The 22089-nt window shown below is 51.7% G+C and overlaps 1 protein-coding gene across 2 annotated transcripts in view; it reads right to left on the reverse strand.

The window, feature by feature from the left end:
- Nucleotides 1–18935: 18935 nt before the first annotated feature.
- Nucleotides 18936–22089, reverse strand: part of LOC140404351 (SH2 domain-containing adapter protein F-like) — a 268902-nt gene continuing 265748 nt past the window's right edge. For both annotated transcript variants that reach the window (XM_072492765.1, XM_072492766.1), the window contains one exon: nucleotides 18936–21847. In XM_072492765.1, the coding sequence (XP_072348866.1) occupies nucleotides 21661–21847 (187 nt within the window). In that variant the 3' untranslated portion in view covers nucleotides 18936–21660. The remainder of the gene's footprint in view (nucleotides 21848–22089) is intronic.

A 22089-nucleotide genomic window follows, 5' to 3' on the forward strand; every position in this document is an offset into this window, starting at 1 on the left:
CATGGACAGGGTGGAGAGGGAACAGCTGTTCCTCTTAGTTGAAGGGTCGGTTACGAGGGGGGCACAAGTTCAAGGGGAGGGGCAGGGGGTTTAGGGGGGATTTGAGGAAAGGTTTTTTTACCCAGGGGGTGGTGACGGTCTGGAACGCACTCACTGGGAAGGGGGTAGAGGCGGGGAGCCTCACATCCTTTAAAAAGTACCTGGATGAGCGCTTGGCCGTCTTAACATTCAGGCTATGGGCCAACTGCTGGCAAGTGGTGATTCTGTGAGATGTGCTGGTGTCCGTCTCCGGGTGCCCCAGTGTGTGCTTCTGCATGTGTGCGTAAATTTATGTGCGGACTCATGAATGTGCAACTCTGTGTGTGCAAACGTCTGTGTGCGAGTGCATGGTGCATGCTTGCGTGTGTGTAGATTTGCATTTGTGGATGTCAGTGTATGATACACAGTGGGTGTGTGCAGGTGTGTGCATGTGGAGACAGTTAAACCTGTGTGTGCATTAGCTTGTGCCTGTGTGCATGTGTGTTTTCAGAGTATAGTTCTGTTGGGGCGTGGTGCGCATGTGTATGCTTGTGTGTGTCTGGGGTCTATGTGCGTGTGTATGTGGGTGGGTGAGTCTGTGTGTGTGTCTGGGGTCTCTGTGTGTTTGTGTGCGTGGGTCTGAGGTCTGTGTATGCCTGGGCATATGTGTGTGGGTCAGGACGGTGTGTGTGTGCGAGTCTGAGGTTGTGTGTCGGCCTGGGGTCTGTGTGGGTCTGGGGTCTGTGTGTGGGTCAGGAGGTGTGTGTGTGGATCCCAGAGGGTATCTGTGGGGGTCAGGGTATGTGTGTGGGTCTGAGGAGGGTGGGCGTGTGCGTGTGAGGGTAGGTGTGTGGGTCTGAGGGGGGGGGGGTGGTATCTGAGGGGGGGGTCTGAGGGGTGAGGGTGATGTGTTGGGTACTCTGCTATACAGACGAACCAACACGGTTGTGAATGGCACAACTCAGTTTTATTACTAACATTTATTTACAGTGGTAAACTGGTTACTGAGGTTCGATCATAACCCTTGAATCTGTGGACCTATTCCTAATACTATCTTGGAGTGGCACTCAGCACATGATGGATGTCTGAGTGGCTTGCTGTGAGCTCTGTGCCCTGAGCTGTCTCCTGCTGGAATGCCCAGGAAGTGTCGTGTTCCCTGTTTTGTACTGTGTATGCTCTTGCCTGTGATTGGCTGTGGTGTTGTGTGTGTGTTGATTGGTCCGTTGATCTGTCCATCAGTATGCATGTCTGTTTGCACCAGGATGTTTACCTGAATATCATAACAGGGGGGTTGGGTGTGTGGGTGTGAGGAAGGTGGGTGTGTGGGTGTGAGGGGGGGGGGGTGGTCTGAGGGGGTGGGTGTAAGGGAGTGTTGGGGGCTTGGTCTGTGTGTGTCTGAGGGGGATGGGTCTGAGGGGGGTGGGGGTGGGGTCTGAGGGTGTGGGAGTGAGGGTGTGTGTGTCTGAGGGGGGGTGGATGTGTGGGTCTGAGGGGTGGGTGTTTGGGGGTGAGGGGTGGTGGGTGAGTGTGGGAGTGAGGGGGGGATGGGCGTGTGTGTCTGAGCGGGGGTGGGGGTGGGTCTGAGGGGATGGGTGTGTGGGTCTGAGGGTGTGTGTGTGTGTGTAGGTCTGAGGCGGGTGGATGTGTGGGAGTGAGGGGGGGTGGGAGTGAGGGGGGGTGGGGTGGTCTGAGGGGGGTGGGAGTGAGGGGGGTCAGGGTGTGCGTGCCTGAGAGGGGGGGGGGTCTGAGGGGGGTGGGTGTGTGGGAGTGAGGGGGGGGGGGGTGGGGTGGATGTGTGTTTCTGAGGGGGGTGTCTGAGGGGATGGGTGTGTGGGTCTGGGGGGGGGGGGATGTGTGGGTCTGAAGTGGATGTCTGAGAGGGGGGAGGTGTGGGCTTTGTGTGTGTCTCTCCTTCAGAAAGTGTAACCCAGGGATGTGGAGATAATGGTGCGTCTGTCTGGCGCCTGCTCCGGGGAAGCTAGCAGTAAACTCCTGTAACTGCGGAGCTGTGAGATGGTCATTGCTGCCGGGCAGCTGGGGGCTGCGCTTGTTCAGGCTGAGGGGCCACATTCTTTTCTGAGGAGGCAAGTGAATAGCAGCTCGCAGCCACCAGCAATAGATTCAGCTGCGTGACATTGGAAACCAATTGCTCAGTAGAGCTGGTATATTCTGTATTTAAGGCAAGCAGCCTGTGGGCAACGGGCTGTGGAGAATGGGAGTGTTCTTTTAGCAGGATTTCCTATTTTAACTTGGTCAACTCTCACACCCCTGTCCGCACAGGAGGCAACGCCAGAGCTATTCCTGAAAATCTAGAAGATAAATACTGGGGCTCTGGTCATGTGAAGCAAATATTTTTTATCTTTCAAAATTCCTTCTCAATTCATACCAATAAATCAAACTCATCGCATTTTAACTTGATTCTGTGCAGCAGATTGATGAAATAAAACAGGCACAGCTATTTTGTTTAGCTCAATAATAGTTTCCAACAATAACTGGCATTTATGTATCGCCTTTTAACACAGTTAAAGATTTCCAATGTGTTTTGATGTGCTAATCGTTCACACGGGAGGGCAGGGGGGGGGGGTGGTGGTGGGTGGAGGCAGGAGAGTAATAATAGAACATAGAACGATACAGCGCAGTACAGGCCCTTCGGCCCACGATGTTGCACCGACATGGGAAGTCAAAAAACAAAAGCCATCTAACCTACACTATGCCATTATCATCCATATGCTTATCCAATAAACTTTTAAATGCCCTCAATGTTGGCGAGTTCACTACTGTAGCAGGCAGGGCATTCCACGGCCTCACCACTCTTTGCGTAAAGAACCTACCTCTGACCTCTGTCCTACACCTATTACCCCTCACTCAGTCTAAGGCTATGTCCCCTCGTGCCAGCCATTTCCATCCGCGGGAGAAGGCTCTCACTGTCCATCCTATCTAACCCCCTGATCATTTTGTATGCCTCTATTAAGTCTCCTCTTAACCATCTTCTCTCTAACGAAAACAACCTCAAGTCCATCAGCCTTTCCTATAATAATCTTTATCGTCACAATTAGGCTTACATTAACACTGCAATGAAGTTACTGTGAAATCCCCTAGTCGTCACATTCCGGCGCCTGTTCGGGTACACAGAGGGAGAATTCAGAATGTCCAATTCATCTAACAGCACGGGCGAAATTCTCCGTCATCGGCGCGATGTCCGCCGACCGGCGCCAAAAACGGCACAAATCAGTTGGGCATCGCGCCGCCCCAAAGGTGCGCAATCCTCCGCATCTTGAGCGGCCGAGCCCTAACCTTGAGGGGCTAGGCCCGCGCCGGACTGATTTCTGCCCCGCCAGCTGGCGCGGAGATGACATTGCCGGGCGGCGCATGCGCGGGAGCGTCAGCGGCCCCTCACGGCATCCCCGCGCATGCGCAGTGGAGGGGGTCTCTTCCGCCTCCGTCATAATGGAGACCATGGCGAAGGCGGAAGGAAAAGAGTGCCCCCACGGCACAGGCCCGCCCGCGGATCGGTGTGCCCCGATCGCGGGCCAGGCCACCGTGGGGGCACCCCCCGGGGCCAGATCGCCCCGCGCCCCCCCCCCCCCCCCCCCCCCCCAGGACCCATGAGCCTGCCCCCGCCGCCTTGTCCCGCCGGTAAGAGAGGTGGTTTAATCCACGCCGGCGGGACAGGCATTCCAGCAGCGGGACTTCGGCCCATCCGGGCCGGAGAATCGCCGGGGGGGGGGCCGCCAACCGGCGCGATTCCCGCCCCCGCTGAATAGCCGGTGCCGGAAAATTCAGCACCCGGCAGGGGCGGGATTCACGCCAGCCCCCGGCGATTCTCCGACACGGCGGGGTGTCGGAGAATCTCGCCCCTGACATGTGCCTGGTAGATTGTGGACTGGCTTTGGGAGAATTCCCAGTCTCTGACCTGTTCTTGGAGTCACGGTATTTATATGGCAAATTGTCATCGGACTCGAAACGTTAGCTCTTTTCTCTCCCTACAGATGCTGCCAGACTTGCAGAGATTTTCCAGCATTTTCTCTTTGGTTTCAGATTCCAGCATCCGCAGTAATTTGTTTTTTTATCTGGCTGGTCCAGTTCTGTGTCTGGTTAATGGAGAACCACCCTCGACCTCCTCAAGGATGTTGATGGTGGGGAGTCAGCGATGGTAATGCAGTTGAACATCAAAGGAAGATTGTTCGATTCTGTTTTGGTGAAGATGGTCGATGTTGCGGGGCATTGTGCTCACAGCTCACATCCTTCATTAGCTTCAAATGCCAGTTTGTGTTCCTCGTGTTAAAATAGAATTAAAGTTGATCGCTGGATTATTTTTCTCTGGCACTGGGGAAGAGCCCGAACTTCACGGTTACAGCCAGAGAGGCATTATTGAAAAAAAGGAGCTCAACGGACCCGAGAGATCATTCACAAGAGAGTAACTGTTCCCGAGAGTGACAATTCCCGATTGTGACCATTCCCGCGAGTGACCATTCCCGCGAGTGACCATTCCCGAGAGTGACAATTCCCGCGAGTGACCATTCCCGAGAGTGACCATTCCCGCGAGTGACCATTCCCGAGAGTGACCATTCCCGCGAGTGACCATTCCCGCGAGTGACCATTCCCGCGAGTGACCATTCCCGCGAGTGACCATTCCCGAGAGTGACCATTCCCGCGAGTGACCATTCCCGAGAGTGACCATTCCCGAGAGTGACCATTCCCGCGAGTGACCATTCCCGAGAGTGACCATTCCCGACAGTGGCCATTCTCGAGAGTGTCCATTCTCGAGAGTGTCCATTCCCGAAAGTGACCATTCTCGAGAGTGACCATTCCCGAGAGTGACCATTCCCGAGAGTGACCATTCTCGAGAGTGACCATTCCCGAGAGTGACCATTCCCGAGAGTACATTCTCGAGAGTGACCGTTCCCGAGAGTGGGCATTCCCGAGAGTGACCATTCCTGTGCGTGACCATTCCCGAGTGTGACCATTCCCGAGAGTGACCATTCCCGATTGTGAACATTCCCACGAGTGACCATTCCCGAGAGTGACCATTCTCGAGAGTGACCATTCCCAAGAGTGACCATTCCCGAGAGTGACCATTCCCGATTGTGACCATTCCCGCGAGTGACCATTCCCGAGAGTGACCATTCCCGAGAGTGGGCATTCCCGAGAGTGACCATTCCTGTGAGTGACCATTCCCGAGTGTGACCATTCCCACGAGTGACCATTCCCGATTGTGACCATTCCCACGAGTGACCATTCCCGAGAGTGACCATTCTCGAGAGTGACCATTCCCGAGAGTGACCATTCTCGAGAGTGACCATTCCTGAGAGTGACCATTCCCGTGAGTGACCATTCCCGAGAGTGACCATTCCCAAGAGAGGCCATTCCCGAGAGTGACCATTCCCGAGAGTGACCATTCCCGAGAGTGACCTTTCCCGAGAGTGACCATTCCTGAGAGTGACCATTCCCGTGAGTGACTATTCCCGAAAGTGACCATTCCCGAGAGTACATTCTCGAGAGTGACCGTTCCCGAGAGTGGGCATTCCCGAGAGTGACCATTCCTGTGCGTGACCATTCCCGAGTGTGACCATTCCCGAGAGTGACCATTCCCGATTGTGAACATTCCCACGAGTGACCATTCCCGCGAGTGACCATTCTTGAGAGTGGCCATTCTCGAGAGTGTCCATTCCCGAGAGTGACCATTCCCGCGAGTGACCATTCTCGAGAGTGACCATTCCCGAAAGTGACCATTCCCGCGAATGATCATTCCCGCGAGTGATCATTCCCGAGAGTGGCCATTCTCGAGATTGACCCTTCCTGAGAGTGACCATTCCCAAAAGTGACCATTCTCGAGAGTGGCCATTCCCGAGACTGACCATTCCCGAGAGTGTCCATTCTCGAGAGTGACCATTCCTGAGAGTGACCATTCCCAAGAGAGGCAATTCCCGAGAGTGACCATTCCTGCGAGTGACCATTCCCGAGAGTGTCCATTTCCAAAAGTGACCATTCCCGAGAGTGGCTATTCCCGAGATTGACCATTCCCGAGAGAGGCCATTCCCGAGAGTGTCCATTCCCGAGAGTGTCCATTCTCGAGAGTGACCATTCTCGAGAGTGACCATTCCCGAGAGTGTTCATTCCCAAAAGTGACCATTCTCGAGAGTGACCATTCCCAAGAGTGACCATTCCTGAGAGTCTCCATTCCCGTGAGTGACCATTCCCGAGAGTGTCCATTCCCGAGAGAGACCATTCCTGAGAGTGACCATTCCCGAGAGTGACCATTCCCGATTGTGATCATTCCCGAAAGTTAGCATTCCTGAGAGTGTCCATTCTCAAGAGTGACCATTTCCGAGAGTCCATTCCCGAGTGTCCATTCTCGAGAGTGACCATTCCTGAGAGTGACCATTCCCAAATGTGACCATTCCCGAGAGTGACCATTCCCGAGTGTCCATTCTCGAGAGTGACCATTCCCGAGAGTGACCATTCCCGAGAGTGACCATTCCCGGGAGTGACCATTCCCGAGAGTGACCATTCCCGATTGTGATCATTCCCGAGAGTTAGCATTCCTGAGAGTGTCCATTCTCAAGAGTGACCATTTCCGAGAGTCCATTCCCGAGTGTCCATTCTCGAGAGTGACCATTCCTGAGAGTGACCATTCCCGAATGTGACCATTCCCGAGAGTGACCATTCCCGAGTGTCCATTCTCGAGAGTGACCATTCCCGGGAGTGACCATTCCCGAGAGTGACCATTGCCGAGTGTCCATTCTCGAGAGTGGCCATTCCCGAGAGTGGCCATTCCCGAGAGTGACCATTCCCGAATGTCCATTCTCGAGAGTGACCATTCCCGGGAGTGACCATTCCTGAGTGACCATTCTCGAGAGTGACCATTCCCGGGAGTGACCATTCCTGAGTGACCATTCCTGAAAGTGACCATTCCCGGGAGTGACCATTCCCGAGAGTGACCATTGCCGAGTGTCCATTCTCGAGAGTGACCATTCCCGGGAGTGACCATTCCCGAGAGTGACCATTGCCGAGTGTCCATTCTCGAGAGTGTCCATTCTCGAGAGTGGCCATTCCCGAGAGTGACCATTCCCGAATGTGACCATTCCCGGGAGTGACCATTCCCGAGAGTGACCATTCCCGAGTGTCCATTCTCGAGAGTGATCATTCCCGAGAGTGATCATTCCCGAGAGTGTCCATTCCCGAGAGTGTCCATTCCCGAGAGTGACCTGTCTCAAGAATGACCATTCCCGAGAGTGATCATTCCCGAGAGTGTTGTTGCTCTTATTAGCCTTAGTTTTATTAGCTCTAATTATGTCACCTTTGCTCATGAGTCGCCAGGTATCTTTCTGATACCGCCACGTGGTTCAAGCTCGAGTTATGATTAATAAGACAGCACACCGCTTAGTAAGATTGAAATCAACGGTCATTTATTATGTACAGCAATAAATACTTACACAATAATCCTACTTTCTATATCACTACCTACCACTACTGGCCAATACTTAACTTTTGGGGATGGCCCACCAGGTCAGGGAAACAAATGACTTATCAAATTGAGTCTGGCCCGCGGGATTCAAAAGGGTGATACGGATCGATGGCTAGGAGTCTCTATCAGGTAGCGATCGCTGGAGTCAAACTTACGGTTTCTGGTCGATGTTCTTGCGAAGGTTGCGAGCAGGAGAAGAAGGGAGAGAGAGAGATCGATCTGAACTTGGCCCCTATTTTTATAGGGCCCAGGGGCTTCCCGCCTCTCGGGGCGGCCCTTGACCCTGAGTCCCAAGTGATTGGACTTGTTCCCAATCACTGGGTTCGAAATGCTCCAATAATGGGGCGATTCCTTGATCCGGGGGTGGTCATTCACCTGTCTTTGTCTCGGCCACTGCAGGCGCCGTGAGGTCTGGCCCGGCATTCAATTGCTAATATGTTGCAATTGTTCCCGGGGATAGCCGATTAAACTGCAGATGTCTGGGTTGATGTGCTGCTAATAGTCTTGAGTATCGATCTGGGCCGACTTCCCCAGAGCCGAATACGCTATTCTGTCTGCAGCTGTCCGTTTGTGTCCTGTTGGCTGCTTTTCCCATCAGCCTTTTAGGTTAGCCATTTTATATCGGGTTTTGGCCAAATTAATCGGGAATCAGCCATTTTAGGTGGCTACATTCCCTACTTGTGATCCTAACGCGAAGCGTGAAGGATCACCTAAATTTTGTCCTTTCCGTTCCCTGACTGGGGGCACGCCTCCTACATGGCCAGTACTCTGACCCTAGCTATGCACAAAAATTTACCTAAACAATTCTTAAGGGCGCTATGTCAGGCATCTATAAAATAAAAACTTGGAACCTCTAATTTTACCTAAATACACTCATCAAGCATTGCATCATCCTATCTTTCTAAAATATACAACAACAATTATAACATTCAATATACTCTTTCCTGGCTTGGCAGTCAAGCGCAGGATCAGACATTTTTTTGTTAATGGGGTTTTGTACATTTTGTTATTGACAGAAAAACGCAAGTGCATATTCTTTATTATCGTGTTATAGGTTGCGGGGGTCGGGGGTCTGGTCATACCTGAATATAGGGGATCGGATCCGATATACCGGGGTTCGAGCGCGGTACGCTCTCCTTCTCCACTTGCGGAGGCGCATGGTCTGTACTGCACAGCAGAGTATGGCCAACGCTAACAGTGCTTCAATCACGTAGGACAGGGAGTACCAGGTTATGAACTTGGCACACCAGGATAATGCAGCGTGGCTGGTGACTGGGCCCTCGGTACTGCGGGGCAGTGAAACATTAACGGCGGGGGGTTTGAAGTAATGGGGTCCGCGTTCCCGCGCAACCAAATGTTCATCAAAAGAGTGTTGAGCACGATGGACGAAGTCCTCATGGCTGTCCTCTTTCTTTGTGTTCTCTGTTTTCTCCGATCCTGGAGCTTCTGGAGTTCTGTAAAACAAGCATAGTATCCGTAACTACCTTGGTTTAATATCTGGTATGTTAGTGTGTCTGTCCTTCTTGGGGCCAATTAAATCCTTATAATTGGTCACAATATGTGACTCCCCCATTTTTTTTTCAAAACAAATGTCAGGACACGGCACACTTCCCAATGGTGGACCAGTGCTAAGTTTATCATCCAAATGTTCCTGGATGTAAATAGCATGAGGCAGCAACCCAATGGTCGCCTAAATAAATAAAATGGTTTTGAAAGGAAAAGGTCGAATGAGGTGCGTATGGGCCGCGACGGGTAAGATTTGGATGGGGTCCCTGGGTAGGACGGCCACCAATACCGTATGCCCCTACCCGAGCGTTTTTGACATGCGGGGGGGTCCCCAGGCAGGGCGGGTCTCACGCCGTTTCTCCACTGCCTGAGCAACCGACAAGAATGGGCAAAAATGTAGTCATCGTGGTGGGGCTGCTATAGTGATTCTACCCTTGAATCAGAAGAGCAGGTATGACTGGGCGTCCGGTGAGCAGGTATCTGCTGAAGTGTCTGCAGACAAGCTAGTTCCACTCAACAAGCATCTGGTCTGTTGACCAGGTATCTGTAGACAAGTTGGTACCACTGAACAAGCGTCTGGCCGGGGTGGGTCTCTGAGGGCAATTGCTCAGAAGTTTCAGGTGAATGGGTGTGTGACAGTGAGAGAATTCTCCTGTCGGACGAACAACACTTAAACAAACGTACAAACAACATAAAACATTCTGCAGGTTCCATCAGGAAGGACAACACTTCTCCCAACCGTTTCCTTTAAATCATCATGTGGACACCTCAGTTCTCTGTTGCGAACAGGGTCGCAAAGGGGTTGGCGGATTGGGGGTCCAACTCGAAGTCGTCCCCTTCTCCCGGGTGCCAAACTCTGGAGTGAATTAAGGCTGAAAGGGCTGCGTGGTGTGAGTTGGGGTTGCTTTCGTCGTTGCGGACAAGTCTGTAGGAGTTGTCGCGGTGCCAATGAGTTTCGTCGAGTTGTGTGGGGACAAAGTCGGGGTCGTCCGTGTGGTTCGGTGGTCGGTGGTGTGGTTTGTTTAGGAAAATGATCAGGAAGGGATCACTGGAGTCGAAATCGGAGTCACCGGGTGTGGGTCCGGTTGTATGGGGATAGTAGGGAGGCGTGCTGTGGCTATCGTCCGAGTCACAGTCGCTGTCTCTGCTGCTGCAGTCTGTGGGCGTTCCGGGGCGGAGTGTAGATTTTGGGGATGGAGTCGGGGGCGAGTCCGTGTCTGGGCTGGACGTGTTGGGGGTGGGTCTGGTTACGTTGGCTGTGGGCGGGGTGTGGTCTGCTGCGTCAAGCATGACGTGGTGGGCGTGGTTTGACTGGGCCCCATAAGCCTTTAGCTGGTTTATGTGAAACCACGCAGTCTTACCATTTGGGTATTTGATTTTATATACCGATGGGCTTACTTTATCCGTAATGGAGTACGGACCCGAGTATTTCTGAGACAGGAATGTGCTGGGGTTATACACAGACAACATCATTTGTCCTATATTATACTCCGTTGCATGTACTGCCTTATCAAAACAGGCCTTGCTCTGATTTCTTTTAGTGCACACTTAAACAGCTGCTGCTAACTGAGCCGTTTTTACATTCGCAACTAATTGCTCAACGGCTTTCTCGTGGGTGAGGGCCGTAACTTCAGGGCTGGTCAGGTCTAAACCCAACAAGTACTCTGTCCCTTTCATGGGGTGTCTGGTCATGAGGGTGTGTGGGGTGTAACCTGCGGAGGTGGAAACAGTGTTCCGCAAAAACATCAGCGCAAAGGGGAGGACTGAATCCCAAGTGGTGTTGTTCTGCTGGACCATTTTTCGGAGGGTGGTTTTTAGGGTCCGATTCATGCGCTCAACTATACCACTCGACTGAGGGTGGTACGCAATGTGAAATTTTTGGGTTATGCCAAATATCGTGAGGACGTTCTGCAAGACCGTCCCGTAAAGTGAGAACCTTGGTCCGACTCAATACTGCGGGGGAGTCCCCATCTTGTGAAGATGTGGTGGGTTAGGATCTTGGCTGTGGTTTCCGCGGTGTTGGTGCGGGCTGGAAATGCTTCCACCCACTTTGTAAAAGTGTCTATGACCACCAGAACATATTTATAGCCATTCCTGCAAGGGGGCAATGGACCTATAAAATCGATCTGGAGGTTAGTCCAGGGGCCGTTAACGGGTCGGGTGTGGCTGAGTTGTGCCTTTTTGGCATATCTATCTGGGTTGTTCTGAGCGCAGATGAGGCAATTCTCAATGTAATGGGATACATCTTCCTTGAGACTTGGCCACCAACAAAGCTGTTTGAGGTGGGCTGCGGTGGGATCGATTCCCTGGTGTCCATGACCATCATGGAATAAACAGATTAATTGGTTCCTATCCTGCTCAGGAACTACATAAAGGGTGTCCTTTAGCACCACACCGTCATGTGTGGTTATCATATTTCTGTGCCTCTCGTATGAGGCTGGAAACTTCCCTTTCACGATCTCAGTGAGAGCGCTATCCTCCTTCTGGGCCTCTACTAGATCTTCGATCCTAGTCTGCGCGACCTGAACTGCACTCACTGGCGCACTCACTGGGGTGCTTTTGGGGGGCTTCCAAAAATACCCATGCCTGGATCCTGCATTAGCCAGTGTGTCGGCTTTTACATTTCCAGGGGGGGGGGACGATGGTGGCTGCGGACTTTTATAATGCCAAAAGTCCGGTCCTTGGCTTTTTCCAGAATATGGCGGAGTAATGGGGCTGAGGGGAGGCGTTTTCCATCCGCGGAAACAAATCCTCTTGTTTCCCAGAGGGGTAGAAATTCGGTGAGGTTGTTGCAAACGTATAGACTGTCTGAATATGTGTCTGCTGGGCTGGAGAAGGAATCTGGGTGCTCTACAATATAAGCGATGGCCGCAAGCTCTGCTGCCTGCGCGCCTAAGTGTCCGGGTAATTTTAATGCGATTTCCTCGAGGGCGCGTCCCTGCGCGTCCTCCACATAAATCCCACAACCTGTTATGCGTTGCCCATCCAGGTATGTGGGAGATCCATCCACATAGATCCTAATGGGGTCACACGTGTCCGGGTGAGGGGGGCTCTGAGATGGAGTGGCTAGTTATCTGGGGAGTGTTTTCGCGATAAAGGGGCCTGTATTATGGTGGGGCGAGATGATTTCACACTCATGGGGGGTTCCGGGGTACTGTAGATTGTCCGCTAAGTATATGTGAGTCTTTGTCCGTTTTACTGTGATGTCCCGTCCTTGTAGGAGAAGGGTTCCACCTAGCAGCGCGGATTTGGCTGACGGTACCGTCTTTAAGTCGTCCGTCTAGTAAAAGTTGAGTGGGGGTGTGCTCGGTCAAAATGGCGATGGGGTTCAGTCCGGTAATGTAGGAAAAGTACTGGACTGCCCAGAAAACTGCGAGCAGGTGTCTCTCACAGGCTGAGAATCCCTGCTCCACAGCATCTAAAATTCGGGAGGCATAAGCCACGGGTCTTAGCTGGTCGTGCCGTTCCTGCAGGAGCACGGCTGAAAGGGTGCGGTCTGTGGTCGCTACCTCTATGGCGTAAGGGGCAAGCGGGTCGGGAACTTGTAGTGCGGGGGCGGCTATGAGCGCCTGTTTTAATGATTCCACAGCATCCGTATGCTGCGGAAGCCACTCCCAGGGGGCTCCTTTCTTTGGGAGGTCTGAGAGGGGCGCTGCCTTGCTGGCGAAACCGTCAATGTGGTTTCGGCAGTAGTCAACCAATCCTAAAAACGACCGGAGGGCTGAAACGTGTTGGGGCAGGGGCAATTTAGCGATCGAGTCAATTCTTTTGTGCTAGATCTCGCGTTTGCCGTGTGTGATAATAGTACCCAAATATACCACTTTCTCTTCCAATATCTGGGCCTTTTTGGGGTTGACTTTACATCCAATGGAATGTAGTAATTCCAGGAGTTCGGACAGAAGCTCAATGTGCTCTTCCTTAGTGCCTGTCTGCAGTAGTAGGTCGTCTACGTACTGTACCAGACATTCGGGGCGAGAAAATGTTGCTAGTCCATTTGCCAGCTGTCGGTGGAAAATGGAGGGGGAGTTGTGGAAGCCTTGTGGCAGGCATGTCCACGTGTACTGCTGCGCTCTGAAAGTGAAGGCAAATTTGTACTGGCACGCCTTTGCCAATGGAATGGACCAGAATCCATTACTGACGTCCAAAACCGTGAAATATCGGGCATGGAGTCCCTGTTTGAGCATGGTCTCGGGACTTGTTGCAACGGTGGGGGCTGCTACGGGGGTGACTTTATTGAGTTCCCGATAATCAATGGTCAAGCACCATGATCCGTCGGGTTTCCTGACTGGACAAATCGGGGCATTATTAGTTGAGGCTACCGATCTTAGGATGCCCTGCTCTAATAAACTTTAGAACATAGAAAATACAGCACAGAACAGGCCCTTCGGCCCACGATGTTGTGCCGAACCTTTGTCCTAGATTAATCATAGACTATCATTGAATTTATAGTGCAGAAGGAGGCCATTCGGCCCTTTGAGTCTGCACCGGCTCTTGGAAAGAGCACCCTACCCAAACTCAACACCTCCACCCAACACCAAGGGCAATTTTGGACACTAAGGGCAATTTATCATGGCCAATCCACCTAACCCGCACATCTTTGGACTGTGGGAGGAAACCGGAGCACCCGGAGGAAATCCACGCACACACGGTTCTGTACCTTCAGTACCCTTTCTGTAACCTTTAGGATTTCTCCCTCTGCTTCTAGGGGGAATCCGTACTGCTTTTGGGGTCTAGGGTCCGGTCCTGTTATTTGTACGGAACCGGTCATCCGTCCACAGTCGTGTTTGTGGGTCGCGAATGCTGCCCTGTTTTTTTGCAGGACTGCCCTAACCTATCGGTCCGTGCTGAGTGTGGTGGGGTTGAACCAAAACCCGCCCACTGCGCTAATTTTGTTCATATAGTCCTCAATGTTGAGCGTTGCGGGGGCTCTAGCGGATTTCGCCATCTTCCAGACACACTGGTTGACTGGATTGAAAGATAGGTGGTGGGAATTCATAAAGTCGATTCCCAAAATGTGTTCTGCTGTTTGGGGCAGGTCGACTAAAACTACGGGGTGTTTTGTGTTAATGGTTTCGATTTGGATGGGTACATGGGCTGTGATGTGTCCCTGCTGTGAGTGGCCTGTGAAGCCGCTGAGGGTGATAGTGGCTGTAGTGGGCCACGTGTCCTTACCAAGGGTGGAGGAATTTAAGGTGGTGCGGGACCCTCCTGTGTCCCAAAGAAACTCGATCGGCTGTCCCCTAATTTTCGCTGCGACTACGGGTCGTCCTGACCTATCGCAAAGGGTATCGCAGACCCAGCTGGGGGAGCCTGTACACCGTCAGTCCGTTCCGGTCAAGTCTGTCTGATCCGAACGGGCGCTAACGCTATGTATGGGCTCTGCCTTTTTCTTACTGAGAGTGCCTGTCTGTTGGGCTCTCGGTGGCTTTTTAGGGGCATTGCATACTTTGGCAAAATGTCCCAACTGTCCGCAATTGTAGCATTCTTGCGGTTTTGCTGGGGGGCTGCTCTTTCCCTCCTTTACCCAGGCGGGGTTGCGAAGAGTGGTTCTTACTGCCTGCACGTCTGCGGCGGCTTGTTTTTCCCTGGGGGTTCTAGCGGTGGGTTTATTGTGAGCCACTTGTTCCCAAACGCGGGACAATCTTTTGACCACCCACTTCTCATTATGAGCCTCCTCCGAGGGGTCATAATTTCTACAGGCATTCTGTCCTGCTTCCGTGGCATGGGAGATGAGGGTGCGGGTCCATTTGACCATATTGTCTGGGGACAAATGGGCACGGTCTACGTTTCCGAAAACGGCTTCAAAGTGAATCCACAAGCGTCCTGCGAACGCTGTGGGGTGTTCAGACTTTTTCTGTCTGCACTTATTTAGGCCGTCTACGGGGTCGCCCCGGTTATACCCGATCGCATCCAGGATCGCGGAATGCATTTCTGCAAGGGTGCCTCCTCCTACATTCTGTGGGTCAGGAAGGGCTGCTGCGACCGATGGGTCTAAGCTGAGGACCGTGAGCTTTAACTGCTCTTTCTCATCCAGGCCGTACATGGTCGCCTGGTGTTTGACGGTGGCAAAGAATTGGTGTGGGTCTGAAGCGGGGAGGAACGGTGTGATTTTAGCACACGCGTCCCGTAATTGGGTCACTGTGAGGGGGGTGGAAGAGAAGATTTCCGCCTCGTCTGATGTGGCTGTGCGGTGGGTTGTTACAGGGTTCATTGGAGCCTGAACTACCTGCTGTGTGGGGGGTGGGGGTGCTTTCCTCCTTTGGGGCATTCCCTGTGCACATGTTCCCTGAACATATCTCTGCTCTGTTTCCTGCAATTCTTCCCAATCAGGGCCGTCTTCCTGGTCTAAACTTTCCCCAAAGTTTTCTTGGAATCCTTTTTCGACAGAAAGCAGTGATTGCAGGTCTGCAATTTGCTTTCGGCACTTCGCGTGGTCTAAGGTACTCTGCCTTTGTTCCGTGGTTGCAGCGTGGAGCGCTCTCAAGGCTGCCTTGAGATCACTACATTGCTTCTGTAGCGTCTCCACCTGCTTCTCCGTCTCTTTCTTAACCAGGACGGCACGCTGCGTGTCCTGATAAGCCTTCTCATACTGGGATTGAAAACTGCTTAAATGCGCCAGACAAGACTGGTGACCCCGTTTGGCGTCAGCCACCTCTTCGTCCTTTGCCGCTAATTTCCTTTTCAATTCCAGGTTCTCTTTCTCAACCTCGCATACATCGATTTTACTCATACGATGTATGCCTTATATTTCCTTGCGGAGCGTCCTGACGACCTCCTCTGTGTCTCGCAATTGTGCCAGACAGGACACAATTGCCATCGGCTTGCGCGCTTTTGCTAAGTCTTTCTTATGGATCTCACTCAGGTTCTCCCACCAAGTATGCCCTATACTTCCGGGACCTGAGTCGTCATTATTGCAGAAATCATTCCACCCGGGCCATCCTTTGCCCTGTAGAAATTTGCGAATTTCCACTTTCCAAATGGGACACTGTCCCACTTTAATGCTGCTGGTCGCTGCGACCGCAAATTCTTCGGGATTCATGAGGCGTTGCATTGCCTGCATGGCCATCTCTCCTATCCGCTTGCTTTGTTCGAATTTGGAACAGGGGGCTAAGGTGGTGTCGTAGATGCGGGTACGGCTTGCGCTAATTTCCGAAAATACAGACTTCCGACAGTTTTGACGCAACAAAAATCTATCAGTTTTACCTTATAGCCCTGTTAGTTTCGCATGCATACACACATTTCCGAATTGTGAATTATTAACCAGAACCGCTTGAACACTTGTGGTTTTTGTTAGCAATTGGATTCTAATTCAAAATTTCTTGGGTTCTCCCGGAGTGGTTTTCCACTTCTACATCGGGTCCCGTCAGGATGTCACCAATTATGTTGCTCTTATTAGCCTTAGTTTTATTAGCTCTAATTATGTCACCTTTGCTCACGAGTCGCCAGGTATCTTTCTGATACCGCCACGTGGTTCAAGCTCGAGTTATGATTAATAAGACAGCACACCGCTTAGTAAGATTGAAATCAACGGTCATTTATTATGTACAGCAATAAATACTTACACAATAATCCTACTTTCTATATCACTACCTACCACTACTGGCCAATACTTAACTTTTGGGGATGGCCCACCAGGTCAGGGAAACGAATGACTTATCAAATTGAGTCTGGCCCGCGGGATTCAAAAGGCTGATACGGGTCGATGGCTAGGAGTCTCTATCGGGTAGCGATCACTGGAGTCAAACTTACGGTTTCTGGTCGATGTTCTTGCGAAGGTTGCGAGCAGGAGAAGAAGGGAGAGAGAGAGATTGATCTGAACTCGGCCCCTATTTTTATAGGGCCCAGGGGCTTCCCGCCTCTCGGGGCGGCCCTTGACCCTGAGTCCCAAGTGATTGGACTTGTTCCCAATCACTGGGTTCGATATGCTCCAATAATGGGGCGATTCCTCGATCGGGGGGTGGTCGTTCACCTGTCTTTGTCTCAGCCACTGCTGGCGCCGAGAGGTCTGGCCCGGCATTCAATTGCTAATATGTTGCAATTGTTCCCGGGGATAGCCGATTAAACTGCAGATGTCTGGGTTGATGTGCTGCTAATGGTCGCAGGTATCGATCTGGGCCGACTTCCCCAGAGCCGAATACGCTATTCTGTCTGCAGCTGTCTGTTTGTGCCCTGTTGGCTGCTTTTCCCATCAGCCTTTTAGGTTAGCCATTTTATATCGGCTTTTGGCCAAATTAATCGGGAATCAGCCATTTTAGGTGGCTACAGTGTCCATTCCTGAGAGTGAGCATTCCCAAGAGTGACCATTCCCGAGAGTGTCCATTCCCGAGAGTGATCATTCCCGAGAGTGATCATTCCCGAGAGAGACCATTCCCAAGAGTGTCCATTCCCGAGAGTGACCATTCCCGAGAGTGACCATTCCTGAGAGTGATCATTCCCGAGAGTGTCCATTCCCGAGAGTGATCATTCCCGAGAGTGTCCATTCCCAAGAGTGACCATTCCCGAGAGTGACCATTCCCGAGAGTGACTATTCCCGATTGTGACCATTCCCGAGAGTGGCCATTCCCGAGAGTCATCATTCCCGAGAGTGTCCATTCCCGAGAGTGATCATTCCCGAGAGTGTCCATTCCCAAGAGTGACCATTCCCGAGAGTGACCATTCCCGAGAGTGACCATTCCCGAGAGTTAGCATTTCCGAGAGTGACCATTCCCGAGAGTGACCATTCCCGAGTGTCCATTCCCGAGAGTGGCCATTCCCGAGAGTGACCATTCCTGAGTGACCATTCCCGAGAGTGACCATTCCTGAGTGACCATTCCCGAGAGTGGCCATTTCTGAGAGTGACCATTCCCGAGATTGATCATTCCCGCGAGTGATCATTCCCGAGAGTTAGCATTCCGGAGAGTGTCCATTCCCGAGAGTCCATTCTCGAGAGTGACCATTCCCGAGAGTGTCCATTCCCGAGAGTGACCATTCCCGAGAGTGACCATTCCCAAGAGTGTCCATTCCCGAGAGTGACCATTCTTGAGAGTGACCATTACCGAGAGTGACCATTCCCAAATGTGACCATTCCCGAGAGTGACCATTCCCAAATGTGACCATTCCCGAGAGTGACCATTCCCGAGAGTGACCATTCCCGAGAGTGACCATTCCCAAATGTGACCATTACCGGGAGTGACCATTCCCGAGAGTGACCATTCCCGAGAGTGACCATTCCCAAATGTGACCGTTTCTGGGAGTGACCATTCCCAAATGTGACCATTCCCGAGAGTGACCATTCCCGAGAGTGACCATTCCCAAATGTGACCGTTACCGGGAGTGACCATTCCCAAATGTGACCATTCCCGAGAGTGACCATTCCCAAGAGTGACCATTCCCGAGAGTGACCATTCCCAAATGTGACCGTTACCGGGAGTGACCATTCCCGAGAGTGACCATTCCCAAATGTGACCGTTACCGGGAGTAACCCTTGAGGTTATTTTGGATTGGGGGGCGGGATTCTCCGATAATGAGGCAGGGTGTCTGCGCCGTCGTGAATGCCGTCAGTGGGCCAGCACAGCGCAGGAGCGGTTCACGCCGCTCCAACCTCCCTTCCTGGCGCCAACTGGGCGCCACGCCAACCCGCGCATGCGCGGGGGACTTCCTCAACGCGCCGGCCCCGAAGCAGCATGGTGTGGGGGTTCAGGGGCCGACCGCGTAACAAAATAGGGCCGGGGCTGGAGAGGCCGGTCAGTCGATCGCTGGGCCCCGATCGCGGGCCAGACTCATTGGAGGCCCCACCCCCCCCGATGAACCGTGCCGGCGTCGGGGCGGCGTGGCACGGTTGCGGCGATTGTCCGGCCCAGGGCAGGGCTCGGAGAATCCCGCCCGGGATCATTGACATAAAGCCAGTAACACTGTGTGATGTATCCTCACTGACACTTGCCCCAGAACCAAAGGTGAGATCATCTTAAACAAGCATCAGAATGTTTTTATTTCATAGATACATCATTTCAGAAACCACATTTCCTGCAGATCAGTTACCATTTTTAATAAATAAAGTGTACCAAAGGAGGCTCCACAGTATAGTTCACCCTCCTAAGGAGTCATCCCCATCTTCTTCCTAAACAAGTGGCAGCATTGAGTAAACTTCAAGCAGCACTGAGATTTGAACTCTTAGGGTTTGTGCTCCCGTTCCCCTCTCACATTCTTCCTCTCCTCTTCAGAAAATGCTGACTGGAACCTGGTGTCAAAGACCCTGATACCTTAGCCATCCAAGTGTGTGACAACCCGAGACCCTCCTATCCTTAACTGCGCACCTTCATCCAACAGTTAAAATGCAAGCTAGAGACTTTTGTACCAAGCCCTCGCCAGTAGGCCCAATGACATATGACTGATCGGAGGTTCTTGTTTTTATATTAGATACACGGGCAAGGTCGACACTTATTGCGCTACACTAGTTTTCTTAAAATAAATTTAGAGTACCCAATTATTTTTTTCACAATTAAGCGGCAATTTAGCGTGGCCAATCCACCTAACCTGCACATCTTTGGGTTGTGGGGGGAGACACAGGGAGAATGTGCAAACTCCACTTGGACAGTGACCCGGGGCCGGGATTGAACCCGAGTCCTCAGCGTCGTGTGGCGACAGCGTTAACCACTGCCCCACTGTGCCGACGAGCTACACTAGTTACCCAATAATGATTGGGTAGAGCTGAATGCTCACTTTAGAGGGCAGGAAAGAGACAACTGTGTCGGTGTTGGACTGGGTTACTAGTCCAGTAACAAAACCGCTGCACCTGCCCTACCCATGAACCTGAGGTCTAAATTAAATTGCACAGCTTCGCCCGAAAGATTTACCTTCTTCATGGTCCCCAGTGTCGTCTGTCTCCGAAATTATCGCGAAGGTTTGAATAGGCCAGAACGAGAACAGGAGAAATAAACAGGTCAGGAATCACAAAAAGGACAAGAGCAACTCGGACCATTTCAAAACACGACAGGAATTGGGAAATATAGAAATGACTTTGTCTTACAAAAACTAAAAGAGTCAGCAATGAAGACATCACTTTGTTCCACGTTTAAAATATATGACTCTCACAAATTAGTACAGAAAACAAACGGCCACTTTCCCTGCATCGCCATCAATAATCTGTACTCTGATTCAATGGCCCGTTAGATGCATTTGGATGGCAGACGGCAACTCAACATTGGATATCCGGCAAAGCAATCTCTCTCTCTCCCAAATGTACCTCACTTCAGATTCCTGCTCCAATTAAATGTGAGGAGCAATGTTTTGTCAATTTTTATGACAATGGATAGAGGAATGTGATTGTGAAGGACAAGGTCAATACAGCACGGGGTTAGATACAGAGTAAAGCTCCCTCTACACTGTCCCCATCAAACACTCCCAGGACAGGTACAGCACGGGGTTAGATACAGAGTAAAGCTCCCTCTACACTGTCCCCATCAAACACTCCGAGGACAGGTACAGCACGGGGTTAGATACAGAGTAAAGCTCCCGCTACACTGTCCCCATCAAACACTCCCAGGACAGGTACAGCACAGGGTTAGATACAGAGTAAAGCTCCCTCTACACTGTCCCCATCAAACACTCCCAGGACAGGTACAGCACAGGGTTAGATACAGAGTAAAGCTCCCTCTACACTGTCCCAATCAAACACTCCCAGGACAGGTACAGCACGGGGTTAAATACAGAGTAAAGCTCCCTCTACACTGTCCCCATCAAACACTCCCAGGACAGGTACAGCACGGGGTTAAATACAGAGTAAAGCTCCCTCTACACTGTCCCCATCAAACACACCCAGGATAGGTACAACACAGGGTTAGATACAGAGTAAAGCTCCCTCTACACTGTCCCCATCAAACACTCCCAGGGCAGGTACAGCACGGAGTTAGATACAGAGTAAAGCTCCCTCTACACTGTCCCCATCAAACACTCCCAGGACAGGTATGGCACGGGGTTAAATACAGAGTAAAGCTCCCTCTACACTGTCCCCATCAAACACTCCCAGGACAGGTACAGCACGGGGTTAGATACAGAGTAAAGCTCCCTCTACACTGTCCCCATCAAACACTCCCAGGACAGATACAGCACGGGGTTAGATACAGAGTAAAGCTCCCTCAATGATTCTCAGCCCATTCCGAGAGGATCAGTTCTATTACACCAGGTTGCCATTTATCCATTCCCCCCACCCTTGTCCATCTTTTTCCTCCCAGTTTGTTGATTTGGTTACTGTATCAGGGGCTGCCTTTTCCCAGCACACCCAAGCAGCTACAACCCCCACCCCTAAACCCAAAGCTGCCTCTAAAACCTAACTGGGAAAGAATCCTCATAAATATACAGTCGGCAAAGATTCCTACAACATTCCAAAAAGTTTCAGCATTTATAAATCCACAAGTCACTGGTTAAGATTCCGAAGCTCCAGATGGCATTCCTGGCCTTGAACGTGCTATAATCCGTGGTCTCCCGGTGGGAAGCAGTGTGTGTTGGGATGGCGGGAAATCCGGAGGCTGAACTCTGAGGCTATTCGGCAGGGTCACTTTCAGCATGCACGAGGAGCGTCACCCGTTGAAGGTCAAAGGTTGCCATCGCAGGGACGTCTGTGAGTGTGAGCGAGCGTGTCCACAAAGGAATCTGTGCACAAATCGTGTCTGTGGGACTTGCCTGAACGACGGCTATAGCGTTCTGATGGCCACTGGGTACAAGAGAGACATATGCTCTGCTCCTTTGATAGGCAGCTTACGGCTGCCGTAGTAGTGGATGATTTCGGGTACACTGTCAAAGGGAGGACTGTTCAGACCCAGGACGTATTTACTCTCTTTGGTTCGAGTCAGCTTCATGTGCATGAACCCCTGGTTACTCCTGCAGACAAGAAAATGAAGGAATATTGTTAGAATTTGCAGATTTTACCACGTGCAAAAATGCCATCCAGCCCATCACAGGCATGCTAGACACCAAAAGCGTTATTAACCATGTTTCAATCCCTGGAGTTGTCCATGGTTGCATATTTTTATCATTGTATAACACTGGGGTACAGTACTGGTGGAGATGGGTCTGTCATTATATAACACTGGGGTACAGTACTGGTGGGGACGGGTCTGTCA

Source organism: Scyliorhinus torazame, chromosome 30 (assembly GCF_047496885.1).
Source record: "Scyliorhinus torazame isolate Kashiwa2021f chromosome 30, sScyTor2.1, whole genome shotgun sequence".
NCBI lineage: Eukaryota > Metazoa > Chordata > Chondrichthyes > Carcharhiniformes > Scyliorhinidae > Scyliorhinus > Scyliorhinus torazame.